At 32.6% G+C, this 24,108-nt stretch overlaps 1 protein-coding gene across 1 annotated transcript; it reads right to left on the reverse strand.

Annotated features, from left to right (window-relative positions):
- Positions 1-15,000: 15,000 nt before the first annotated feature.
- NTS (neurotensin) lies at positions 15,001-23,649 on the reverse strand. The gene is made up of 4 exons (XM_045555216.1): positions 23,468-23,649; positions 21,107-21,168; positions 17,601-17,825; positions 15,001-15,346 (listed from the first exon to the last, which is right to left on the reverse strand). The coding sequence occupies exons 1-4, from the start codon at positions 23,538-23,540 to the stop codon at positions 15,194-15,196; spliced, it is 513 nt and encodes a 170-aa protein (XP_045411172.1). The 5' UTR covers positions 23,541-23,649; the 3' UTR covers positions 15,001-15,193.
- Between the last annotated feature and the right edge of the window lie 459 nt (positions 23,650-24,108).

Below are 24,108 nucleotides of genomic sequence, written 5' to 3' on the forward strand. Positions count from 1 at the left end.
GAAAAAAGGATGTCATTCGTCTTAATCATAACTTTAAAGGTGATAAATGAAAGAATCTTATGAACTGAAATGGGGGAACATCTATTTCATTCTTTCTTTTTTTCCATTTTAAATCATTTGGGCATAGAAATCAAAACATTCCAATATGGGAATAAAATTGACAGAAAAAGACAACTAGAAATGGCTAATATGCTAAATTAAATATTACATTAAATAAAAAGTAAAAATTGACTCAAAATAATAAAATGACTGAATTTTCAAAAAATTGAGGAAGATCTTGTGAGGACTATTTAGTTAGAGATATTTGGATTATGTCTACCATCTAGTGGTCAAATTTTACATTTCCCTATATGAATGTCCCAAAGATTTTCTCACTCCCAGTGAGTTTTACTTTAAATATACTTTAAAGTTCTAAAATTTGTATAAAAGTATCTGAAAACATTTTAATCATATGACCAACCAAATATTTGCTTATAAAATGAAAAGCATACGCGCGCACACACACACACACACACACACACATTAACAATAGCATGATGTAAAACAAAAATTTGATTTTGTTTCATTCCCATTACCATTTTGCTTTATAAGAGTATTAGGAAAGAAAAAAATGAAAAAGTAAAAAAGAATATTACCTGAGCAAAAATATGACACATTAAATTGTAAAGGCATACAACACATTGGTCCATGCTATTAAAAATTTAATGAAAACACTATTAGTTTGATATTAACAATACTGTTTATCTAACTCCTTAAAAGTAACTGTGCCTAATGAACAGTAAGTTGATCCAAAAAGTGTTTTTATACATAATAATATTAAGTAATCTGACTTAAGCTACATAGTGATTTCTCATAATTCGTGGACTAAACCTTTGCAAAGCTATGGATGTTTTTGTTGGAATTAAAGTAGCCCTATAAAGATATAGTGGCAGACAAAATTGAATCTGAATTTTCAAGACTATTTTAAATTTTAAATTGAAAGCTGAATTGCATCACTATTACCCCAGACTAAAAAGTAAATATCCATCTTGATTTTAACTAAGAAATTTCCAACTTGAAATTCCAGTTATTTATTCTCATATGAAGTGATAACAAAAAGATAAATTTAACTTCTCGGCTAAAATTTTCTTGCATTTTCTTTCTTAGCATATTCTAAAAAGAAATGATGCAGTGCTAAGGATCCTACCTAACTTAAATGTTAGACATACCTCATACCTGTTCCTATTCCTCTCATTTTTGTCTTCAGGACTCTGCCTTATTAAATCAAGCCAGAGTGACCTCTTGCTCCACAAAATTAAATGAATAGAAAAATTAGGAAAAGGTTAAGGGACTCATGCACCACTGAGGCCACCAAGAGGCTGCAATTGCTTCATGGAATTTTCAAATGGAGTAAAAGCCACCTGGTTCTAAGAAAACAAAAGGGAAAACAAAAGAAAGACAAAACATACACACATACAAAAACACACACACATACAAACACACACACACACACACACACACACACACCACACATACACACCCTTAAGTCCCCTAAAGTTGCATGCCCCAGCAATAACGACTCTCCTCACTTATCCTCAAGTTTTATGTTGTCTCCTTAGCTTCTGGACCACAAGTGATATTTACACTTGTTTAACAATAACAAAACAAGTAAACAACAATAAAAACAGCAAAAAAATATGAGTCACTATCCAAAGGCCTGATTAATGCATGATATTCAAATATATGCATCTCATTAGTTACTTTCCAAATGTGCTGATAGAGGCTGAAACTACCAGCTTTAATATTCCAGGGTAAAATTTTCTACTCTTAGTAATTTTACAGAGCTGAGAATGGTTATTAATTAATGGTTGATCAAGTCAATAAATGAACCATCTACTAACAAAGCCCAAAATATATCTGAATTGGTAAAAATTTCACTACTGTGTAGAAGACTAGAAACTGTCTAGTTTATTTCAATACAACACCAGTTAACTGTTAATGTAAGTTCAAAGAACTAACTTGTATGTAATGCCAAAAGAAGATTCAGGAAATTGTCAATATGGGCCATTGCTAGGGTAACCATACATCCTGGTTTTCCCCACATAGTTGTGAATTTTTCAATTTGTGATACATCCCAGCCTTCCTTCCCTCCTTTATGGGTCCTAATATTTATTCCTAAATAAAGATATATAATGGTGTGATGCCTTCACTATAAATGAAAGAAGATAGTAATCAAGTTGAAATCTTTATATTCACTTCAAATTTTAGAAAGAAACTACAAGTATCTTAAGAATTTTCTTAAAATTTAACTTATAAGCCTTTTGGTCAGTTTCCATCCAACCAAAATTTGACAAATTACCATTCTCAGCAATGTTTGAGTCTTCACATACTTGATATAGAGATTTTATTTTTTAAAACAAAGTTTACCCCAAAGGGGTGTTTAATGTAAGTAAAATAAAATTTGATAACCAGAATGCCTTATTTTCTAATTATTTTCCTGAGAAGGGAGATTATTATTCAAATTTTATCTGTAGTATTTCTTATTTACATATCCAACATAGTTTGTATTATTATGCAATTGCAAAATAGCTTGGAAAAGTCCAATGAAAAGAATCTTTTTCTTTTCTTTTTGCCAGAAATGATTTCGTAGAGTTAGCTAAACCATGAAGGCTTAAATTAGAATCACCATTGTGATGGTTAATTGTATGTGTCAACGTGACTGGGTTACAGGATACCCAGATAGCTCTGATAAATTTTATTGCTGGGTGTGCCCTTGCAGGTGTTTCCAGAAGTGATTGGCATTTGAATCAGTAGACTGGACATCATACAACCAGGTGGTGGCCCAGATAGAAAAAAAAAAAAGTAGAGGAAGAGGAAATTTGCTTTCTTCTTAGGGGAACATCTATCTTTTCTTACCCTCAGACATTAGAGCTCTGAGTTTTAGGCCTTTGAACTCCAGGACATACACCAATGCCTCCCACCCCTACCTCCAGCTCCTAGTCTCAGGTCTTCAGGCTCAGACTGAATTACAACACAGGCGTTCCAAGCTCTCCATATTACACATGACCTATTGTGGGACTTTTTGGATTCCATATTCACGTGAGACAATTCCCATAATACTCCTCCTCTTATGTATCTACATACATTATATTGGTATTCTTTCTCTAAAAAACCCTGATTAATACAAACATGTTGAAAAGTTTTCCTAATCAGTGTGTTTTCCCTGTCAAGTTTCCAAGCAAGGGAAACCAGCTTGTGAATAAACAATAAGCAAAGAGCATCAGTGGAGAATCAGTAAATTGAAATACAAGATAAACTAATGGGGGCCCTTGATTGTAGCTCTACCATTGTATTTGTGCCTAAGGATTTCTTCCTCCTTTTCATTTTAAAATATGATTTATAAAATCCTGGGCTTACAATAGCATCATATGCTATATTCTTATCTCTTGAAATAAATCTATGTGTCTGATTGCATATAGGCTCTCTTACATCAAGGTGTTATAAAACTTTTTTTCTAATACCTGATCTCTCCACCAGATGGCAATGTAATGCAAATAATAAGCCAGGCAAAAAGAAAGAGCTAATTTTATTCAATGACTTACTGTTGTGTTTCTAGCTTTTTCTTCCTCACAAATAGTTTTTTCAATGTCTATAAGAGGTGCCTACCCTGCTGCTAAAATAGCAATTGAAATATTTCTTCAGGATGAAGTTGTTACACATGAAATTATTAATCGGAGAAACATTTAAATTTTATTCCATTTCAAATTAACATTTTCAAAAGGCCTTCCTGATGGTATTGCCCACTTCTTTATAGGCAAATAATTTTAAAAATGTTTTTGGTTCATTGTGAAATGCTTCCTGCATGATTGCTCCGAAAAACAATGAAAGCTTAATACCTCTGGGGAAATGGGAAAAGATCTAGGCTCTGCTATTGTGACTGGCATAATCTAACAGAGTAGTTCTCAGATTTGTTTTGTTCTGCTTGAGTTTTAAGTAGAGATCCAGAGTACCATATATTGTAAATCTCAATTCAGTGAATACATAGCAGGTAACATAAAACAGAAACTACAGTTTCACAAAACAATACTAAGCATTACCATGTGTGTTGCACTATCATCTGTTCTCTCTTCCTCTAAGACTCCTATTACATGGATCTATTCCTATCCACTATATTCCCTGTGTCTTTTTTGCTCTTTACTGTAATTTTCAAGCTCTTGTTTTTCTGACATTTTTCAATTTTGCTAATACTCTCTGAAGTTGTTTCTAATCTACTTTAAAAATCATTCATTGTGTTCTCTATCTCACTTATTGTTCTGAGTTCTAGGGTTTTTTTTTTTGGTTTCCTTTTCTTATTATTTTACAGACCTCTGCTGAATTTCTCAATCTCATGTATTATATTATTTCTTTAAATACATTCAGAACATTTATTTTAAATATACTATCTTGGTTTCATTATCAGGATCTGCTATGGGTCTCTTTCTGCTGTCTGTGCTTCTCTCATTTATTATTCAGGTCTCTCCTTTCTGTATGTCACCAGTTGATTACTGTTGCATGCTAGGCATTAAATATAAAAATTTTCAGAGATATTTTGAGGCCTAGAATTATATTGTCTTCTACTAAAGAAGATTTATATTTGTTTTTGGCATGAAAATAAGGGCACTATAAATCCTAGATCCATCATCTTAAATCTGTGACACATCAAGATGTTTCAAAACTGAGCTTCAATTTCTGCAAAAGCATGTCCATTTCAAGTTCACCTTTCTTCTGGTGTGCAGTCCATTAGGGTGCATAACAAATATCTGGAATATTTGTTAGGCATTGGGTGGTGCCTATGAAAAAATATTTAAATCTCTAAAATAAAGTAACTCCAAAACCAAGCTCACCTTTCTGCGATTCTTTCTTCTCCTAAATCTTTGTTTTATGAGCTGAATACTAGCTCTTCCACACTTCTGCTTTTCTTGCTCCAGTGATTCCAGGTATTTTCAGTGAACTGTCAGCAAAAATTCCCTAGTTTACTTCTCAGTTGAGCTTGAAATATATCACTGCTTTTAAGAGACCAAATTAAATTAGAAAATATATTACATAAATTTTCTAATGTCTTTAGATGTGTCCCAACATCATTAAAATTTATTTACTTATATCAATAATTTTAAAACTTTTCTTTAAGATTATTCTAAAATATAAACACATTGCAGATCTTATTCAAGTTGTTTTTCTTTACATAGCACATAAAAGAGAGGGTTCCAGCATTGGATTTACCAGCTCATCCGTAATTTTTCCAAATAAAGATATACTGGCAAAATCTCTTTGTATGGTTCTCTGCCAGTGCCACAGATTTGGCTCATTAGTTTGATTGCAAATTTTATTCTCACATGTAGCCACAAGCAGAAATAGAGTTTTGATAGAAAATTATTTCTGTTTCTGTTGATCTTTCTCTTATAATTTAAAGGTTTTGCCCAAGCTTCTAAAAAATATAATCTTTCAAAGCTACAAATCAATTGAATTCATCAGGTTTCATTAGAGATACTGTATCCAATTCTTTTTTTCCAGAATCTGACTAGTAAAAACCATTTTAATTAATCACTAGGTTGGGAAAAAAATGCCTGTAACTATATTTGCACAAGGATTTATGTCTGGCAAAGATGATAACATTTACTATGATCTAAAGAATGCCATTCTGCTGACATTCCTGTCAAAATTTACTCTTTGGAAATTTACATTTGTAAAAATGTGATAAATAATGCTCTAACAGTAACACAGAGATCTATTGTAAACTATGATTCTGTATTATAGTAAAGCTCTGAAAATATTTTTAAATGTGCTATGTGTTTTATTACATAATTTAAAAATTATCCATTTGGAACATGCTGCTCAGTGTTGTGAAGATTTAATAGCATTAAAACCTGAACATATAAATATTATTCTTTAAAAATGTTAACTTTTCTGTATTGATACTTGTTAATCTGTCCCAAGAGAGGAGGCTGGTTAACTACCATTTGGTTTCCACTAACTTCATGGTACTTCAAAACAGAAACTTATGATTAAAATAAATAAATAAACTGAGGACACATAGCTTAGAAACTCTACTATTCTTGCATTTTAAAAATGTGAATGCTTAAAGCAAAGTATGTTTATGTCATACGGAAAATAAATGGCAATATTTTTACATCAGAAACCACTGATTGACTAATCTAAATCTGACATTAAAAATCAGGCCAAAAATAATAAAATGAATAAACTTCCAAAAAAGAAATCATCATCAGAGAGCTGTTTTATGACAGTTCTATGGATTAGGAGTACCCCCTAGTGGTCAGAAATATTAATGCTACCCTAATTTTTTTTTTTTTTTTTTTTTTTTTTTTTACTTTTAGAATATTACGGGGGTACACTTTGGTTACATAAATTGCCTTTGCACCACCCAAGTCAGAGAGATAAGCGTGCCCATCCCCCAGGAAGCTTGCAACGCATCCATTAGGTTTGAATATACCCATCCCCTCTTCCCCCTCCTGCCTGCCCAACACCTGATGAATGTTACTTCCATATGTGCACATAAGCATGGATTGATTAGTACCAATTTAGTGGTGAGTACATGTGGTATTTGTTTTTTCCATTCTTGTGATACTTCACTTAGAAGAATGGGCTCCAGCTCCATCCAGGATAATACAAGAGGTAGTTCATCATTTTTATTTTTCTTTTTCTTTTTTTTTTCTTTTTTTTTATGGCTGAGTACTAATTGTTATTTTTTGTTTGTTTTGGTTTTTAAAATGACAGATTTATTGAGATATAATTCACATACCATACAATTAACCCACTGGAAGCATATAATTCAGTGGTATTTGGTATTTTCACAGGGGTATGTAACTATCACCACAATTTTAGAACATATTTATTACCCCCAAAGAAACCCAAAACCCTTTAGTGGTCATTTCTTGTTTCTCAATTGCTCTCCCTCAGTCTCTGGCAATTTACTTTCTATTTGTATAGATTTCTCTATTCAAGATGTTTCCTACACATGGAATCATATAATATGATGGTCTTTTGTGCCTGACTTTTTATTATTATTATTATTTCAGAATATTACAAGGATACAAAAGTTTTGGTTACATAAATTGATTTGTATGGTTTAAGTCAAAGTTATTAGTATGTTCAACTCCCAGATAGTGTTCATTGTACCCATTAGGTATGAATTAAGCCATCCCCTTCCACCTGCTTGATTTCCCTTGAATTTTACTACCATATGTGCACATGAATGTTGATCAATTTGTTTCAACTTAGTAGTGAGTACATGTGGTGTTTGCTTTTCTATTTTTGCAATATTTCACTTGAAGGAATGGTCTCCAGTTCCATCCAGATTGTTACAACAGATATTAGTTCACCATTTTTTATGGCTGAGTAATACTCCATGATATACATATACCACATTTTATTAATCCACGCATGTATCGATGGGCACTTGGGTTGTTTCCACATCTTTGCAATTGTGAACTGTGATGCCATAAACATTAGAGTGCAGGTGTCTTTTTTATAGAATGTCATTTTTTCCTTTGGGTAAATACCTAGTGGTAGAATTGCTGGATCAAATGGTAGGTTTACTTTCAGTTCTTTGAAGTATCACCATACTACTTTCCATAAAGGTTGTACTAGTTTGCAGACCCACCAGCAGTGTATGAGTGTTCCTACCCCTCAGCATCCATGCCAACATTCATTGTTTTGGGACTTTTTGATAAAGGCCATTCTCACTGATGTTAAGTGATATCTCACTGTGGCTTTGATTTGCATTTCCCTGATGATTGGAGACATTGAGCAGTTTTTCATATGTTTGTTGGCCATTAGTTTATCTTCTTTTGAAAAGTTTCTGTTCATGTTTTTTGCCCACTTTTTAATGGGGTTATTTGCTTTTTTCTTGCTGATTTCCCTGAATTCTTTATAGATTCTAGTTATCAGCCCTTTATCGGATGTACATTTAATGTGGATACTTAATATATACCTGTTCCTTGTTAATTTTATTTCCTTTGAGCATATTTTAAATTTTTTTGTAATTTTATAGTCTTGATGTTTCAAAGTAAGGGGAGAGTATTCTAAGCACATGAGAGAATATTTATTCAAAAATAAAACAGCAAAATATATGAGAATATTTGAAAACTATATATACTTTTAATTTATACCTATGGTTGACATAAAGTAATTTATGAGATAAAAGTCACATGAAAGAATATTTACTCAAAAAGAAAACAGCAAAATATATGAGAATATTTGAAAACTATATATACTTTTAATTTATACCTATGGTTGACATAAAGTAATTTATGAGATAAAAATGAAATGGAAAAGAAAGTAAGAATTTAATAAAAATGTACTGAAAATGTAAGTACTCATGATTTATTAGGTGATATTTTGAACATTGGACTATATTAATATGGATAATTATCCATGTTCATAAATATATAATTTGAATTGCTAACTGATCCTCTATTTTACTTTAGATACATAGAGAGTGTAGTAGGTGGAATAATGGCTCTCGGGTACATCCTTATCCAAGTCCCAGGAACCTATGAATACTACTTTATATGGCCAAAGGGACTTTGCAGGTGTGAATAAATTAAAGATTATGAGATGAGGAAATTATCCTGGATTATCTGGGCGGACCTGATATAATCACAACTGTCTTCTCAAAAGGGAGGCAGGAGGAATAAAAGTCAGAGGAGATGACAACCTAATGAGGGGAGCAGAAATTGAAGTAATGGGCTTTGGGGATGGAGGAAAGGGCTACATTATTACAAACTGAAGAATAGAGGTGGCCCCTGGGCACTGAAAAAGACTCTGGCTCAGAGACTCCCAAAGGAGCCACCTGTAGATACCTTGCATTGTCCTTTGAAAACTGATTTCAGACTTGTGGCCTTCAGAATAGTGGAGAATAAACTTGTTTGGATCAAGCCAGTAAATTCATGGTAATTTGCTACAGCAGCAATAGAAAATTTACACAGATACTTTGCTGCAAATCACGAGTTCACTCTTTGTAAAGCAATGATAGTTTTCATTAGAGCTGTAATAGCCTTGTTATTTCACCAAGGATTGTAGTGCTGAATAGATATAATGTTTAGTCATCGGAGTTTCATTTAAAAAAAAAGTTTTAACTAAACATTTTACTTAAAAGTTTTTCATTTTGAAATTCTAGTTCTATGTTAGTGCGACTTATTGGAAGAAATGTTGACAGAATTTTCTGCTTAACTATGTTTTAGTGTGTGTTAGTCAGTCAGAGGTCTTCATTAATATGTGCATCCATAGGTCATTAAACATGTAATGTCTGTTCGAATCAAAAGTGTAGTTTATTATATCTCAAACAAGAAGCAGTACAATTAATCAAAGTATGCTCCTAAACTATCAACACAGCTTTGCCATCTTAATGGTAGCTTGTTTATGCCAGCAGCACAAAGAAGCCTGGAGAGCCAGTGGCTATGAAATCGCGAAAGGTGTTTTCCACAGATTGTGAAGAATTGAATATTTTTCCTTGCAAGAAGTGGTCCAAATCTTGGAAAAAGTGGTAGTCACTTGGTGCAAGATCTGATGAATATAGGGGATGACAGAGAGTTTCCAAGTCCAGCTTCTGTAGATTGAGCAGCATTGTGAGTGCAACATGTGGTCAAGCATTGTCTTGCAAGAGGATTGGCCTGTCTCTATTGACCAATCTCTGCTGCTGAATCACAAGCATCCTCATCATTTCATCCAGCTGGTTGCAGTAGACACCCACTGTAATCAATTGACCAGGTTTCATGAAGCTGTATTGGATAATACCATCACTGGACCACCAAACAGACACTATTAGCTTTTTTTGATGAATATCCATTTTGGACTGTGTTTCAGCACCTAATAGTTATCCAACCATTGTGCCCCATGCTTGTGATTGTCAAAAAGAATCCATTTTTATCACATATAACAATATGGTATAGAAATGGTTTGCCTTTATGTCATGACAGCAAAGAAAGGCAAGCTTTAAGAAGATTTCTCTTCTGATGCTCATTTAATTCACACAGAACCCATCTATCCAGTTTCTTTACCTGGCCGATATGTTTGTTTCAAATTGTTGGAATAGTAATGTCAAACCTTGCTGCTAACTCATGTGTAGGTTGAGATGGATTCACTTCCACTACAGGTTTCAGCTCATCATTATCCACCTTGGTCTCAGGTAGTCCACATGGCTCATTTTCAAGATTAAAATCACCAGAATGGAACTTTTTAAATCATTGATGTACTATGCGTTCCCATCTTTCCCAGACACTGTTGATATTTCGAGCTGGGGTACACTGCATTAGTTACATGACAGAACTCATATTCAAAAATAACACCTCTTATTCTAGAATTCTTATAGTCTCATGCCTTAGGTTTCAGTCTGTTATTCTCTACCAAAACATGAAAGAATTCACAGCAATTTACTGACTTTTTAGTAAAGTGAGTTTTTCAGAAGAATTATAATAGAAAATTCTTAAAGCCCTAATGTAGTATCACCATGTTTGTAAGATACCCTAGTCTATTTTTCTGTCTCCCTGCTGGATCTAGACAAGATTCTAAGGATCCAGTTTTATGATAAACAGTTAAAAGTTGAACATAAAATAGCGTATTATTATTAATAAATATATGTGGCCTAAAATGGAGACATTGCCAACAAATATGCAAATACACAACCACTCTTTAATTAATTTTAGGATAACCCACTAAAAGGGATATAGATATTATACCTATGTCTTCTCTCCTTTCAGTATTTATTGGCTGGCTATAAGGCTTTCTGACATCGAGGTATTATAAAATCTGTGCTTTTCATACCATTTCTAACCATTAGGTGGCAATATAATGCAAAAAATAAAAATAGCTTTGACAAGCTCTTCTTGCAAATAAGTCTGATAATTATTTCTGTGCTTCTCTGAAATTTGTCTTTAATTCAAGATGGAGATCCTATGATTCATGCAACTATCTTTATATCATTTTTATACTTCTAACCACATCCTTGAAATTATAAAATGTATAAGAAAAACCATCTGCTTTGTATACATGAAAATGAGATATTTCTTGATACACAATCACAACAGGAAGTTATACTAATGGTAACTTTAAAATGCAACATAAATGATGTAACAAAGGTTACTAGAATGTGTAAAGATAACTAATAACAAAGGTTACTAGAATGTGTAAAGATAACATAGGTTATTTTTTCTGGTAAGATCAGGAAATGAAGTTATGCTTTTTAGTTTTTAAGAGACAATTACAGGCCAGGCGCGGTGGCTCACGCCTGTAATCCTAGCAATCTGGGAGGCCGAGGCAGGCGGATTGTTTGAGCTCAGGAGTTCAAGACTAGCCTGAGCAAGAGCGAGACTCCGTCTCTATGAAAAATAGAAAGAAATTATATGGACAGCTAAAAATATACATAGAAAAAATTAGCCAGGCATGGTGGCACATGCCTGTAGTCCCAGCTACTCGGGAGGCTGAGGCAGGAGGATTGCTCAAGCCCAGGAGTTTGAGGTTGCTGTGAGCTAGGCTGATGTCCGGCACTTACTCTAGCCCGGACAACAGAGTGAGACTCTGTCTCAAAAAAAAAAAAAAAAAGAATTCTTTGAAAGAAAACTGAAAATAAAACAGAATTTTAAGACTTTAAACCCCAAAGAATTATATTCTCAGAAAACTAACCTGGCCTTGGAACTGCTAGTGTCTTTGTGATCATTTCCCAAAATTTAAGGAAACATTTTGGCAGCCCTTTTATTTGGGCACATTTTAGATACCAGGAACACATTTTGGGAGGAAATAAATTGAACATCTCTAAAGTGCTCTGTCTGTAGGCAGCTTTCCCTTGATTAAAAATTGGTTAGGAACAGCAAGTGAGTCAGGCTGCTTCCCTGAAGACTATTAAACAGCAGGCTACTATCTACTAGGAAAGTGGTAAGTTCTTAAGTGAATGGGAATAACTTTACAAGTATGACACTGTGGATATTTTAACACTTGTTGAATTTACATGCAGGGACATAAAGCCTTTTCTTGTAAATGTCAGATACCTTGTCTTTCATTAGCCTGTGCCATGGTAAATACAGTCACACGTTATGTTACTTCACACCTCCTTTAAAAGTGACCAATAATAATATCACAATAAATGGTTTAAATTCCTCATTTATTTTCCCACAGGACTCTGCTGAGAACTCTCAAAAGCTCTTATTTAGATTTATTTGTACATATTTCCAGCAGCTAGTATTTCGGCACTCATGCAAATTATTCTCCTAAAGTGAAAGTCCATATATTGAATGCTCTATAAAAGTCTAAAGTAATTTAAATTGGAACAAGGTAAAAACCAGATTCAATCATTTGTGAAAACCTTGGAAGCACTAAAAGATTTTCTGTCACAGAAAACCTAACCACATTTAGCTGTTGTTTTTAATCAGAGAAAAACTTGTTACAGTTGATCCTGGTCAAAATAGCAATGCCTAGTGGAGGGAGCCAATTTGTTGACCAGGATAGCTGGGCTTAGTAAGGGAGTATTAAGCTTGGAATTTCTCTGGGATAGATATCAGACAGCTAGGGCTGCTGTTTCTCAATAACTTCATTACGTATTCTACTTATCACAATCCAAGTCGGGTAAGTGAATTCTGCAAGTTACCAGTTCCATAAGATGTTGATGGCACTCCAATTTTTGGAAGAACCTCATTACCATTCTAAAATAGGAACCTGAGAAATGCTGTACATAACATCCTTGTATCCATAGGGGATGTTACAATTGGATCTAAAAAGGGGCAGATCTGGTTCTTTCCTAAATAAAAAAAAAATCCTATCCAGGATAATATAAGAGGTGATAGATTGCCATTGTTTTTTGTGGCTGAGTAGTACTCCATGGTATACATATATGGAAAAACAAACACCACATGTACTCACCATCAAATTGGTATTAACTGATCAACACTTATTTGCACGTATAGTAGTAACATTCACTGAGTGTCGGGCAGGTGGAAGGAGGAGGAGGGGATGGGTATATTCACACCTAATGAGTGTGGTGTGCACCGTCTGGGGGATGTACACGCTTGAAGCTCTGACTCAGGTGGAGCAAAGGCAATATATGTAACCTAAACATTTGTACCCCCATAATATGCTGAAATAAAAAAAATCCACCCATTTGCACACTGACAGATTTGTTTCTTTCATAAAACATCTTCTTAGAGAGTTATTCACAAAAGAATTGAGTCAAAGTGACTGGCTGCAATCACTGCCTACCTCAGCTAAGCAATGATTTATTTATCCAACAGATATTTTCATGAGTACATATGATGTGCCAGGAACTGAACAAGGGAAACAGATATGAACAAGGAATAATATTTACCTTAAAGAAGTTTGTTTTCAGAGAAGCATGAACTCTATTATTATACCATGTGGTAAATGTGCTAAGAGGGACATACCTAAAGTACGGTAGCAGTGCAGAAGAGGAACATAAGGGAGATGTAACTGAGCTTTTAGGTAGTGAGCTGTAGGTTCAAAAACACTTCCAAGTAGTGGTATTTCATCTTAGTCTCAAAAGAATGGAAAATGATCAGTTAGACAAGGGTAGAAGTCAATTTTAGCTGGAGGAAGTGGCCAGAGCACATACCTCACTGCCAGACCCTAGGTTTTGAAGTGAAGTAAAAGTCATTCAATTAAAGGCTTTGGGGGAAGCAATGACCACAAATTTCAGTGCAAACCAATTGAAGGATTTAGTGGTCTAGAAAATGGTGGATGTTGGCTTAGAATAAAGCATTGATGATGATGTATGACCTAGGAGGGTTGAATTTCTATTGGCTAATGAAGTAAACAGGGAAGTATATCATCTGTTGGGTATTTCCTTACCAGAATGTTGGTACTACTACTACTGCTACTAACAATGACTGTTAAAATTAATGTATTATTGATATGTTTCAGGCACCATTCTAAGCATTTTATATTTATCAGCCTATATCATCCTCCCCCAAACCTCACCATTATCTACATTTCATAGTTGAGGATACAGAGAGATTAAATAAATTATCCAAGATGACGAGTGAGTAGTGGAGCTGAAGCTGGGCATTCTGACTCCAGAGAACACATTCTTAATCACTATAGAATAGTTTCCTTCTCCTGATCATTACTTTGGACACTTTGTAATGTTGAGGCAAATGGGATGGCAAAAAATGGTGGGGTAATCCTAGTCTGAGTAGGATTAGGCTAAGGAAAGGAACAATGTCCTCAAAATGGTGTGGAGTTCTAAAGGCTCCTTATTTCCAGAACAACTCAAGCTCTAATTTCATCCTGTATATGAATGGAATAGGTTGCAGCTGGGTGAGGAGAGGTCTTTTCCAGACCCCTGTAAAAGAGAGAGTCAAGAAAATCACTAGCAATGTTGAAATGCAAAGGTTATGAGGGCTTATGATATCATAAATATGATTTTAAAGGAAATTTAGGAGGCGTTATTTCAAGTACAGCTCAAATATTCCCTCCCAGTTGGGAAAAATATCAGTCACACAAATACATCAGTGAAGTTAAAAATAAAGGTATTATTTACTGGATCAAAATGTGAAAAGGGGAAAAAGTCAGTAAAAAGTAACTCTTCTAACAGAAGTAAATATGCAAAGATACATATGACTAATGGCTTGTCTTTTTATTAGCTATTAAGTTCATTTAACAGACAAAAAATTCAGTTGCAGCTCATGCATTAAAATAGGCATAATTAACAATAGTTCATTAATCATTCTTTCATATGGTCCTATTTTACCACATAACCATTCCTATATCTGAAAGATAACCAAGTAAGTCTTGAAAACAGTGTGTATTCTTTCAGTTCAATAAAACATTCAGCCAAATAATTAAAGAGGTATTATAACTTTGTTTTGGGTTAATGATATGTAGGATAGACTTTACTGTAGCGCTTTGATGTCTTATAATTTGGTATAAAATGTCAAACATGTGACTTTAAATAATGTGTTTTGCAAAGTTACAAAACATTCCATATGTGACTTAATATCTACTCCAATTACACACAACACATCATGCTGAAGATCTAGATTTATTTGAAAACATTTAGTTTAATTTATATTAATGCAGTAAAACCACTTCAAGAAATCACAATTGTAGAAGAAACAAAATGAGTGTTTCCTATCAAATTTTCACACAAATATAATTTGATATTTAATTAAAGGATGATAAATCATAATCACATGGAAATAAAATATTTATCCTTTCAGTAGTAGTAAGAATCTCTTTTAAGTATATAGGGTCTTCTGGGTTTATTCTCATACAGCTGCCGTTTCAGAATGTAAGGAATTTTTCGCTTTATGACTGCTTCCTTCTCATTTTTGTCATTTTCAGTATCCAGAATATCTTCCTGAATTAACTGCAAGATAGAAATAACATAAATGTAACTTGCATGAGTAAAGCTCTACTTCAGAGCATTTTTCTACATTTTTATCTTACTTGCTGTTACGACAGCAAGGTATATCTAAATGAGATACATGAAGTTCAAAGACATAGTGTTTTGTCAAAGGACAGATGACTATCAGGTGGCTGACATGGGATGAGAACATGATCATTCTGGTTCTGAGTTCAGTGTCCTCCTAGTTCAATAGACTAACCTTTTATAAAAATTTCTGTATGCTTCAAGCTATACACTAATCCCTCTAATGGAAGGAACATACCAAATAGACCTTTAAGTATTTTTTAGGCTAGTATTTGACGGAATGATCAAAATGGTATGAAATATATTATATATTGCAACAAATATAGTTTTGAATCTGGTAAACCATGTTTGACCGCAAAGGTAACAGGAGTTGATAGTCAGTTACTGATTTGACTTGAAAGTCATTCCAAGGATCCATTTCTCAACACAAGGAGAAATGCCTGCTCTGCATAACTTTGTTGAACTCAATGTGTGGGAAAGCTCTGTTTAAATGGTGAAAATCTCCTTTGATTGTGGTGCTTAATAATTAAAAGCAAGTTCAGATTCAATAATTTAAGGGGAGATTTAATCTCCATGTAGAATATTGCCTAATATCTCATTGAATATGTCCATTTTTAAATTAATTCTATTTTTTCTGATACCGTTCTAACTCAAAAATTTCAACTAGCATAAAATACTTAAGAATTCTTTCCAGAGTTTTACACATAATTTACATGAAATTTTTAAAAATGCTCAAGAATTTTCTTCATATTTGTGGTTCTCTTCTAAACTTTGGGGTCACTATAACAAATATTGACAGAAGAATAAGTTTTAAATTATAATGCACATGCATAAAATCATATCATCAAGTACTTTATTTCAACCCACAGCTATTAAATTTCAGAGAAGGAAAATCAGCTACTGTCAGACAATCTAGTTTCTTAATCTTTAGTTTCTTTTTGCATAGTCTATAATTACTTGTACAATGCTCAGAAGAATATTATCATTTTATTTTTAAATCACTCAATAACATTTAAAATAGAAAAAGTTTCAATTTTATTTGCACTTGATTTGTCTGCATAATAGTTTATTGAGGTTATTTTTTTCTGGATTAATAGCACATAATTGAAATTTTCTATGTTACGATTTATACTTTTCAAATTTTGTTGGCCTAAAATATTTTAAATACTAAACCATTTAGCTGAAATTGAAATTAAAGGATGAATAATACAGCAAGTAAAATTAAAATGGCCTTTTCAGGTTTTCTATTTGTAAAACATCTTTTTGTTTACCAATTAGAATAAACACTAGAAATTCTGCCTGAGTTTCCTCTTCTTTACAGGGTATCTCTGTTGTAGTCAGTTTATTATATTAGCCAGGAAGGCACCCTTAGACCCTCAAGGTCGGTGTAAATCCAGAATATAAAACATTAAGCATATTTCTCTTAGAAATGAATCTGAAAGAAATGTTTCCCTTTTTGGGAAAATTTTAAAATATTTCTTTTTTTTTTTTTTTTGTTCCTTTAAAGCATTTATTTCTCTTCTCCTCACTCCTTCTTTAGCCCCAACATTTTTCTGTATCTTTTCAAAGTTCCAATTTATCTTTTGGAGCAAACTATATTAAGCCAATTAATTATAAAGTGTTTTGTAAGTACATTTTCACACACATACACACAAAGTCATGTGTACTTATCTGTAAACAAACACAGAACACAAAACTTTCCAAATAAAACTGGAATAAAACACAAAAGTTCTCATTTGTATTTGAATATGTTAGGCAAATAAAAATAGGGATTTTGTTTAAATAAAAATATAAGATAGGCATATATATCCTTATCATTCCAGTTTTATTTGGAATCTTTTGTATTTGAATATTTTAGGCAAATGGTCCTTAAATTTCTTAGACATGCTACCACCACCAAAAATTGCCTAAGCATGTCATCCACTTAAGCACGATAAAAGCATATGGCTCAAATCTGCCTTAAAATATATATATCCGTTTTAAGGTTGAAAAAAAACATTTTACTAAACTCCAAATATTTGAAGACACCTTGAAGATTTGAAGGAATGTTGACCTCAACACATGGTTTATTCCTCTTTAATATTTATAGGTCTTCCTGTTATGATAATGAGCAGGATTTTAAAAAATCAATATAAATGAGACCTATTAATAGTATATCTATAATTATATCCATATTTTGTTTTAGTTTTACCTCCCAGCGTTGAAAGGCCCTGCTGTGACAGATTTTTTGGAGCTGGTATATTGTCAGCATTGCTTCCAAGCTAAAGCTATCTAAAGCCGTGGGAAATTTCCTTCTTGTAAGGAGCTCCTCTTCAGGAACCTCTCCTGTTTCCTCGGTTTGAGTATTCAGGTTATTTACAAGACTGCAAACACTTAGCAGGGTCATTTTCCAAGAGGCAACACTTGCTTTACTGATCTGGAGTACAGAAAAAAATATATTACAATTAAAACTCTGTTATATAAATAAGAAAGAAACTTCTTTTGTGCTAAACCAGTACATTTGAGGATATAATTGTTACTCTAGTCTGATAAATACAGTGTTATTAATTTAGCAGAGTCATGTCACAAAGTTACATAATGTCAATATTTCATATCCTCTATTTAATAGAATGCAATAAAGTTATACACATATACATAGGCACTTACATAAGCACACACAGAAAAACCAAGGAAGAAAATAGAAGCGACAGTAGAAATATAAATATATGTATATAAATATGTATTTATATATCACAGGTGAAAAAATTAAAAATTAAAAAACTACCACTTTCTTTTTATTACATTTTAACTTAATATGTAATGGAGTAGGGACTAAGATGATATTAATAGTTTGGGACAATTACAATAATGTGATTCTGTTAATATATTCTACACATTAATAGTTGTCATGGGCAGCATCACATCTGACCAATTTATTTATTTGGAAATTAAAATATTTTGTGGCATTACCTTTCTTTTCTAATAATATCTTGTGTGAAATCATAATTACCATAATTAACAATTTTCTTACATGTCAACAATAATCAATAAGAAAACATAAGCAGGAAGAAGAACCAAAATGTGAATTAATTAACAAAAATTAACAGAAAATTAAAAGGTCAAAGGTGAAGGAAAGCATAACATTTTCCTGAAGGAATATTAAAAACAAAATAAATTTAAATGACCACAAACATGTGATGGGAAGACTCAATAACAATAATATCAGGTGATGATTTTCTCTGACTTACCTTCCAAATATAATACAAATACAAATCATTGTCCCAGTTAGGAAAATATGAGGAGACTGGAAATTGGAGAAGGGGATTTGGCAAAATAAGTATAGCTAATTATTAATAATTATTAATTTGAAAGGATGAATGTGTGAGAACAACCAAGAAGAATTAGAAAAATAAAAAAGTAATAAAGAAGAATTACTCTACCAAATATTATAATGTATTTTAAATTTGCAGTAATCTAGCCATTGCTTGAATTTTTCTGCTATGGAAGACTATTTTAGAGGCAATATGTTCCATTTCATGGCAGCAATACCTTATGCCCTGCCCATTAATGGTATACTATACATTTGGAAAGCTCTTTAGAGATCAGCTATTTTAATGGTTTTCGAAGTTTGTTCCTTAGAACACTAGTTCTGTATTCATTAATTTTAACAGTTAGTTCCATTCTCAAATAAACTGGAAAATTTGAGTTTAAGGAAATTTAAAGTGAAATTTAAATTTAAAATTCAATTCTTGAATTTAAGTATCCTTCAAGCTTTTTACATGAAAATATTGACTGTGACTTTTCAATGGTGCTGAATATAGTATCCAATGGTCCCCAAACTAATTTGACCACAGAACACTATATTCATAAAATATATGTAAGGATTAGTGTTGCCTGGTTACTTAGCTCAATTAAAAGGAGGCCTTGAAATTCAAATTTTTTTCTTGATCTGTTTTTTAGAGATATATCCCATGACCGAATGAAAAAGAAAAATTTAGTTATGCCTATACTTTTGCTACGTATTTCTCATAAGAGAAAAGTGAAACTCCTCTATATACTGGTATCATTTTTTTCTTTGCAGTATCTTGGCTAGAGAAAGAATCACAACTCTACTTTCACATGTTCTCAAAGTAACTAGCACTCCCCAAATTATGTCACATTTTGGAGATTATTTAGGACATTTATGCATCCATGTACACTTGGAAATTATAGAGGTAAAAATCTATACCAAGACACCAAAGCATTCTAATCTATCCCATTTTCTGTCACAGACTATTGACTTCAATTGTCTTCCTAGTTTTGAGTTGAAGAGATTGTAGTCATTGCTATTCTGATTGAGTGCTAAACAAGGACTCTGTTAGCATAGGTTAAATATATTTACTCATGGAGTTTTAGTTACTAAACTAAATTTGTTCATTCCTAATATAAAACCTACCAAACTGGAGTAACACTGGGCTTCAATCTGGTCAATTTTTATAGCTGTGAGCCATTATAGAAATGTATACGTGCTTAAAGTTTCCAAAAATGTCTCTTAAGTACCATGGTAGAAAATATAGCTTTGTGAGCTTTCAGACAATAATGTCCTTCACTCTCACACACAAAAACAGATATTTTTCCTTCCCAGTATCAAGTATAATCCTTCTTGTATACTAAGTATTATTGTACCTACAACATGCTCTTTCAACCAGAGAAGAGGAACCTAACATGGCAGAACTTGAGCTTCAGAAATCAGACAGTTTTGTGCACTTACTTTTCCACCATAACATCTATTGAATCCTCCCCCTTGGTACAGTGATGCTATAAAAATGATTGCATCGGGTGACTGCTTCACATTTAGAATACAATGATTGACTTACTCTGAGTAATCAATGTTATATGGTAGAATGGTAATCATGTGTATTCTAAGGTTTTATTCCTAGGTCTAGGTTGGGAACTTGTTTTCAAGATCCCAACAAAGAAATAATAGTGTCCATAATACCAAATTGTATGTGGCTCAATTAAAAGAAAAAAAGAGAGAGAGCAAGTACAGATAACACATCTGTTATAGGGAGAATTGAAATGCAGACAAACAATGAAGAATGCAGTTCAATAATTTTTAAACACATTGCAGAACTGTAAATGTCTAGATCATGAACTCCAACCCCTGCATTTCAAAATAAGGAAACAAAGGTAAGCAATGTTAACTAATCCTCTTGCTTAAGATCAACTAATTCATAAGCCTTAGTTTCAGGATTAGATCTCAAGGCTCCTGTTTGTAAGTTTATTGCTCTTTCTTCTCTACCACATTTCTTTCACATGTTGTCATGAACTTTTATTTTTAATTTAGGCACATTTTTGTTCTTTCCCTCAATATAATAGAAAAGGCAAAAAGTTCACTTAGTTGTCATTTAAGTTGAAGCCAGTAATCTTTCATCATACCCAATTTTAAAAAAATATGGAAACAAGTTCCTTTAAATACATTTACATGTCCACATAAATAATATGTGACTACTTAATTAAAGTTGCAATATGGTGATTGATAATCGTTATAGTTCCTTTCCCTGTCATATCAACGCCCTTAACTTCTTTGAACTAAAAGAAAAGTTTCCCAAGAAAGGAAATGCCTCCCAAGGAACTTTTCAATCTTGATGGAAAGTTATTACTATAGGAAAAGGACATCATGTTTAGGATGAAAGTTCATATGTTCTTCACCCAGGGTTAAAGAAAAGAAAAAGTTACCTTTGATGTATGCATATTGGTCAATAAATCTGCCTCTAATGCTTTCATTTCCTCTTCTGAATCTGAGTAAAATCAAAACCACATGTTTACTATATAATCACATACCATATAGTTATATCATAATATACAGATTTTAGATTAATCTCAAAAAAATTAGTCTTAGATGTTTAATGTCTTTCCTATGTATTTAGTCTCTTTAAAATAGTATTTAGAATGAACAAATTATAGTGCTATTTCAGGCTAACAGCAGGCAACTAGAATAGTAGAGGCACCTCTAAGAAAATGAGCATATGATTATTTGCCAAGAGAGCTATTAATTTGGAGTTGTTTAATCTTTGAAAGTCAATAAAAAATTGTATTTAATAAAAGAGATTTCATCAAATATGCTACAGTGGTTTATTTTTATCAGCAATAGTTTACATATGTAGGAAATATGTATATTAATATTTTTAAAACAACATAATAAAAATATGTGAACAAGAGACTTTTTCAAGAAAAAAACAAAGAAATTGCTTACTGGTAATTTTAAAATAATAAAGATATAAAGATACTGAGATTTATTTAGTTTGAGATGCTATTTTACAAATCACACTTTGAAAGAATTGTCTTTGTACTATTGGCAAAAATTTGGAATTATGCAAAGGCATAATTTTATCATAGGCAATTAAGGAAATTGTTTAAGCAAATGTGGAGCTGTCCATCAACATATGTACAATAGTTTTGAAAATAGATCTCTACTTTTTAAGAATATTCTAAGTTTCCATTAATTAAAATTTTACAAAGAAGGAAAATCTAGAAAATATAATAAAGTAGTTAAAGTTATAAAACACGACAATAAGGTGGCTTAATTCATACTCACTGACCTATATGTTATAAAAGAAAGCAGAAGTTAAAAATGACTCTATCTTCCTTGCACTATAAACTCATTGAAAAGAAGCGTCATACTTGGAGAAACCATTTGTTAAATTGACCTAGAAACTAAATCATAACATAGATCTTCTCTCTCTATTTGTTAGAGATGTAATCTGTTTTTCAAAACAAATGGCATATTCCATTGATTATTTATGAACTATATATCACAATCCCCATAACTTTTGGTTCATCACAGCAAGTAGTTTCAAGAGTTAATAAACACAGTGCTTAATCAACAGCTCAGTTTTTTTCACATACTCTAAGTATACCTTTAATCTCACATAATGATCAGATAAAATCACAACTGTAGAAAAGTCAATGTTTTTCTCGTAAAAGATTTGCAAATTTAGAAGTTCAAGGTCCTTTTCTAATGATTAAAATAAATTTAAAAATTTTCATAAATCAGTTAAAACTTCTAGATTTTAATTTCATAATGTAAATAAAATTATAGCATGAGTTTGAATTAAACATTTCAATGTCATATATATGAGATATACTCATAAAAGCATAAAACGGGTTAAATTATATTTGCTGCATTTATCCCTTAAGTTTTTTTCACTTTGATGTGATCATGCAAATATTTTTTAAACATTAATCAGAACATTTTGCAATAGTTTTAATATTTCATGTTACTTCTTTAAATTTAAATCTTACACTCAAGGTGAGTTATTTATAGATATTTAGTAATATAACTTCTCCTTATTATCATATGCAAAACACTCTAAAGCCAAATAGTTTCCATTAATATAAGAATATTAATTTTTCAATTAAATTTGCATAAACTTAAGTGACATCCCAAAAGTACCAAATGATTAAATTAATAGTATGCCTGCTTGTCACACAGACGATGTGAAATGCATTCTCAAAAAGACTTGGAATATTTTGATATTTTTCTAGAAATAATTTTCGACAAATAATGCTTCATTCATTTATGTATTAATCATCAATTTTCACTTTATTTGTTATCTTAACAGAAATACACAGTTAAGAAGATAATTTGGGGACAATTATAAGCATAAGGGAGGAAGAAGCCACTGAATCCTAAGAGATCGAATAAGGATGAGAGGAAAGCATTTTGAATGGAATCAGTTTTAATGATAGGTTTGCACAATGACAGCCACTGCCTCTGTACTTCTCATTAAATAACAACCACCCTAAATTAAAGTTTTGTGTATTTTTTCTCTAATGTTTGCATTCCAAAGGTGGGCATGCAGTATTTCATTGAAATCCCTTTTTTCTTTGCTTTGCAGATTTAAAAAGGGAAAATAAATCTCTCAGTTCTTATCATCATCAAGACAGAGAAAGAAGATATTCACAGTTTCTATCAGTAAAAAGCAAATCCTGAATAAGTGGGAGTAATTCTTCTCCTTGGATACATTAAGTAGCAACACACCACAAAAGAGGAAAAAGAAATCACTTCAGGGAAGTGTGAAATGCAGTTTCACTTACCTGAGCACAGACTCCAGGAGCTGAAAGCCAGGAGTAGCATGCATACCAGCTGGATTTTCATTGCTGCCATCATCTCTTTCAGCCGTCTAAAGCCAAGTCCATAAAAGTCAGAAACACACGGAAGGGGGCTCACTTTAGCTCTTCCTCTTGCCTTCAGCTGGCTTTGAAAGTGAGTGAACTATGAGGGATGCTCTAGCCATTCCCTATATATATATAAGCAGGAGGATGATGTCATGACTGTACAGGGATTATCTCTTCAGGATGTGCCCTGCCTTCACCTTTATCCCTCCCCTCCTTTCCCCACTTCCTCCTTTGTCCCCCACTATCCTCGCCCACTTCTGAACTTCGAGTGAAAGTGACGATCTTCCCTAATTGCTGCTGCTGCTCTGCGTTTCTGACGCACGGATGGAATCATTCAAAAGCAGAGCCATAGACAGCGCACTGGAAAAGAACCCTCAGTGTCATTCTTTCCCCATTTCCTCCCATTCCCCCACTCCACAAAGTTGTCATTTTGATTTTATGAAACATGAGATCTGTTATTTCTAATATTTAAGCAAAATCTCCAGATGAATGCATGAAGTCAATGATTTCTCAGGTTTGGAAGTTCTAAAAGAGTTAGGGTACTTTTCTGGTAATCCAAG

This window comes from Lemur catta, chromosome 6, assembly GCF_020740605.2.
Source record: "Lemur catta isolate mLemCat1 chromosome 6, mLemCat1.pri, whole genome shotgun sequence".
Lineage (NCBI taxonomy): Eukaryota > Metazoa > Chordata > Mammalia > Primates > Lemuridae > Lemur > Lemur catta.

Bases quoted from the DNA above. Each gene is read 5' to 3' on its own strand.
- NTS (XM_045555216.1), bottom strand. From the start codon at position 23,540: ATGATGGCAGCAATGAAAATCCAGCTGGTATGCATGCTACTCCTGGCT. The intron at 21,169-23,467 runs GTAAGTGAAACT...GATTTTACTCAG, and splicing joins CTCCTGGAGTCTGTGCTCAG to ATTCAGAAGAGGAAATGAAA. The intron at 17,826-21,106 runs GTAACTTTTTCT...TCTGTACTCCAG, and splicing joins CCAATATGCATACATCAAAG to ATCAGTAAAGCAAGTGTTGC.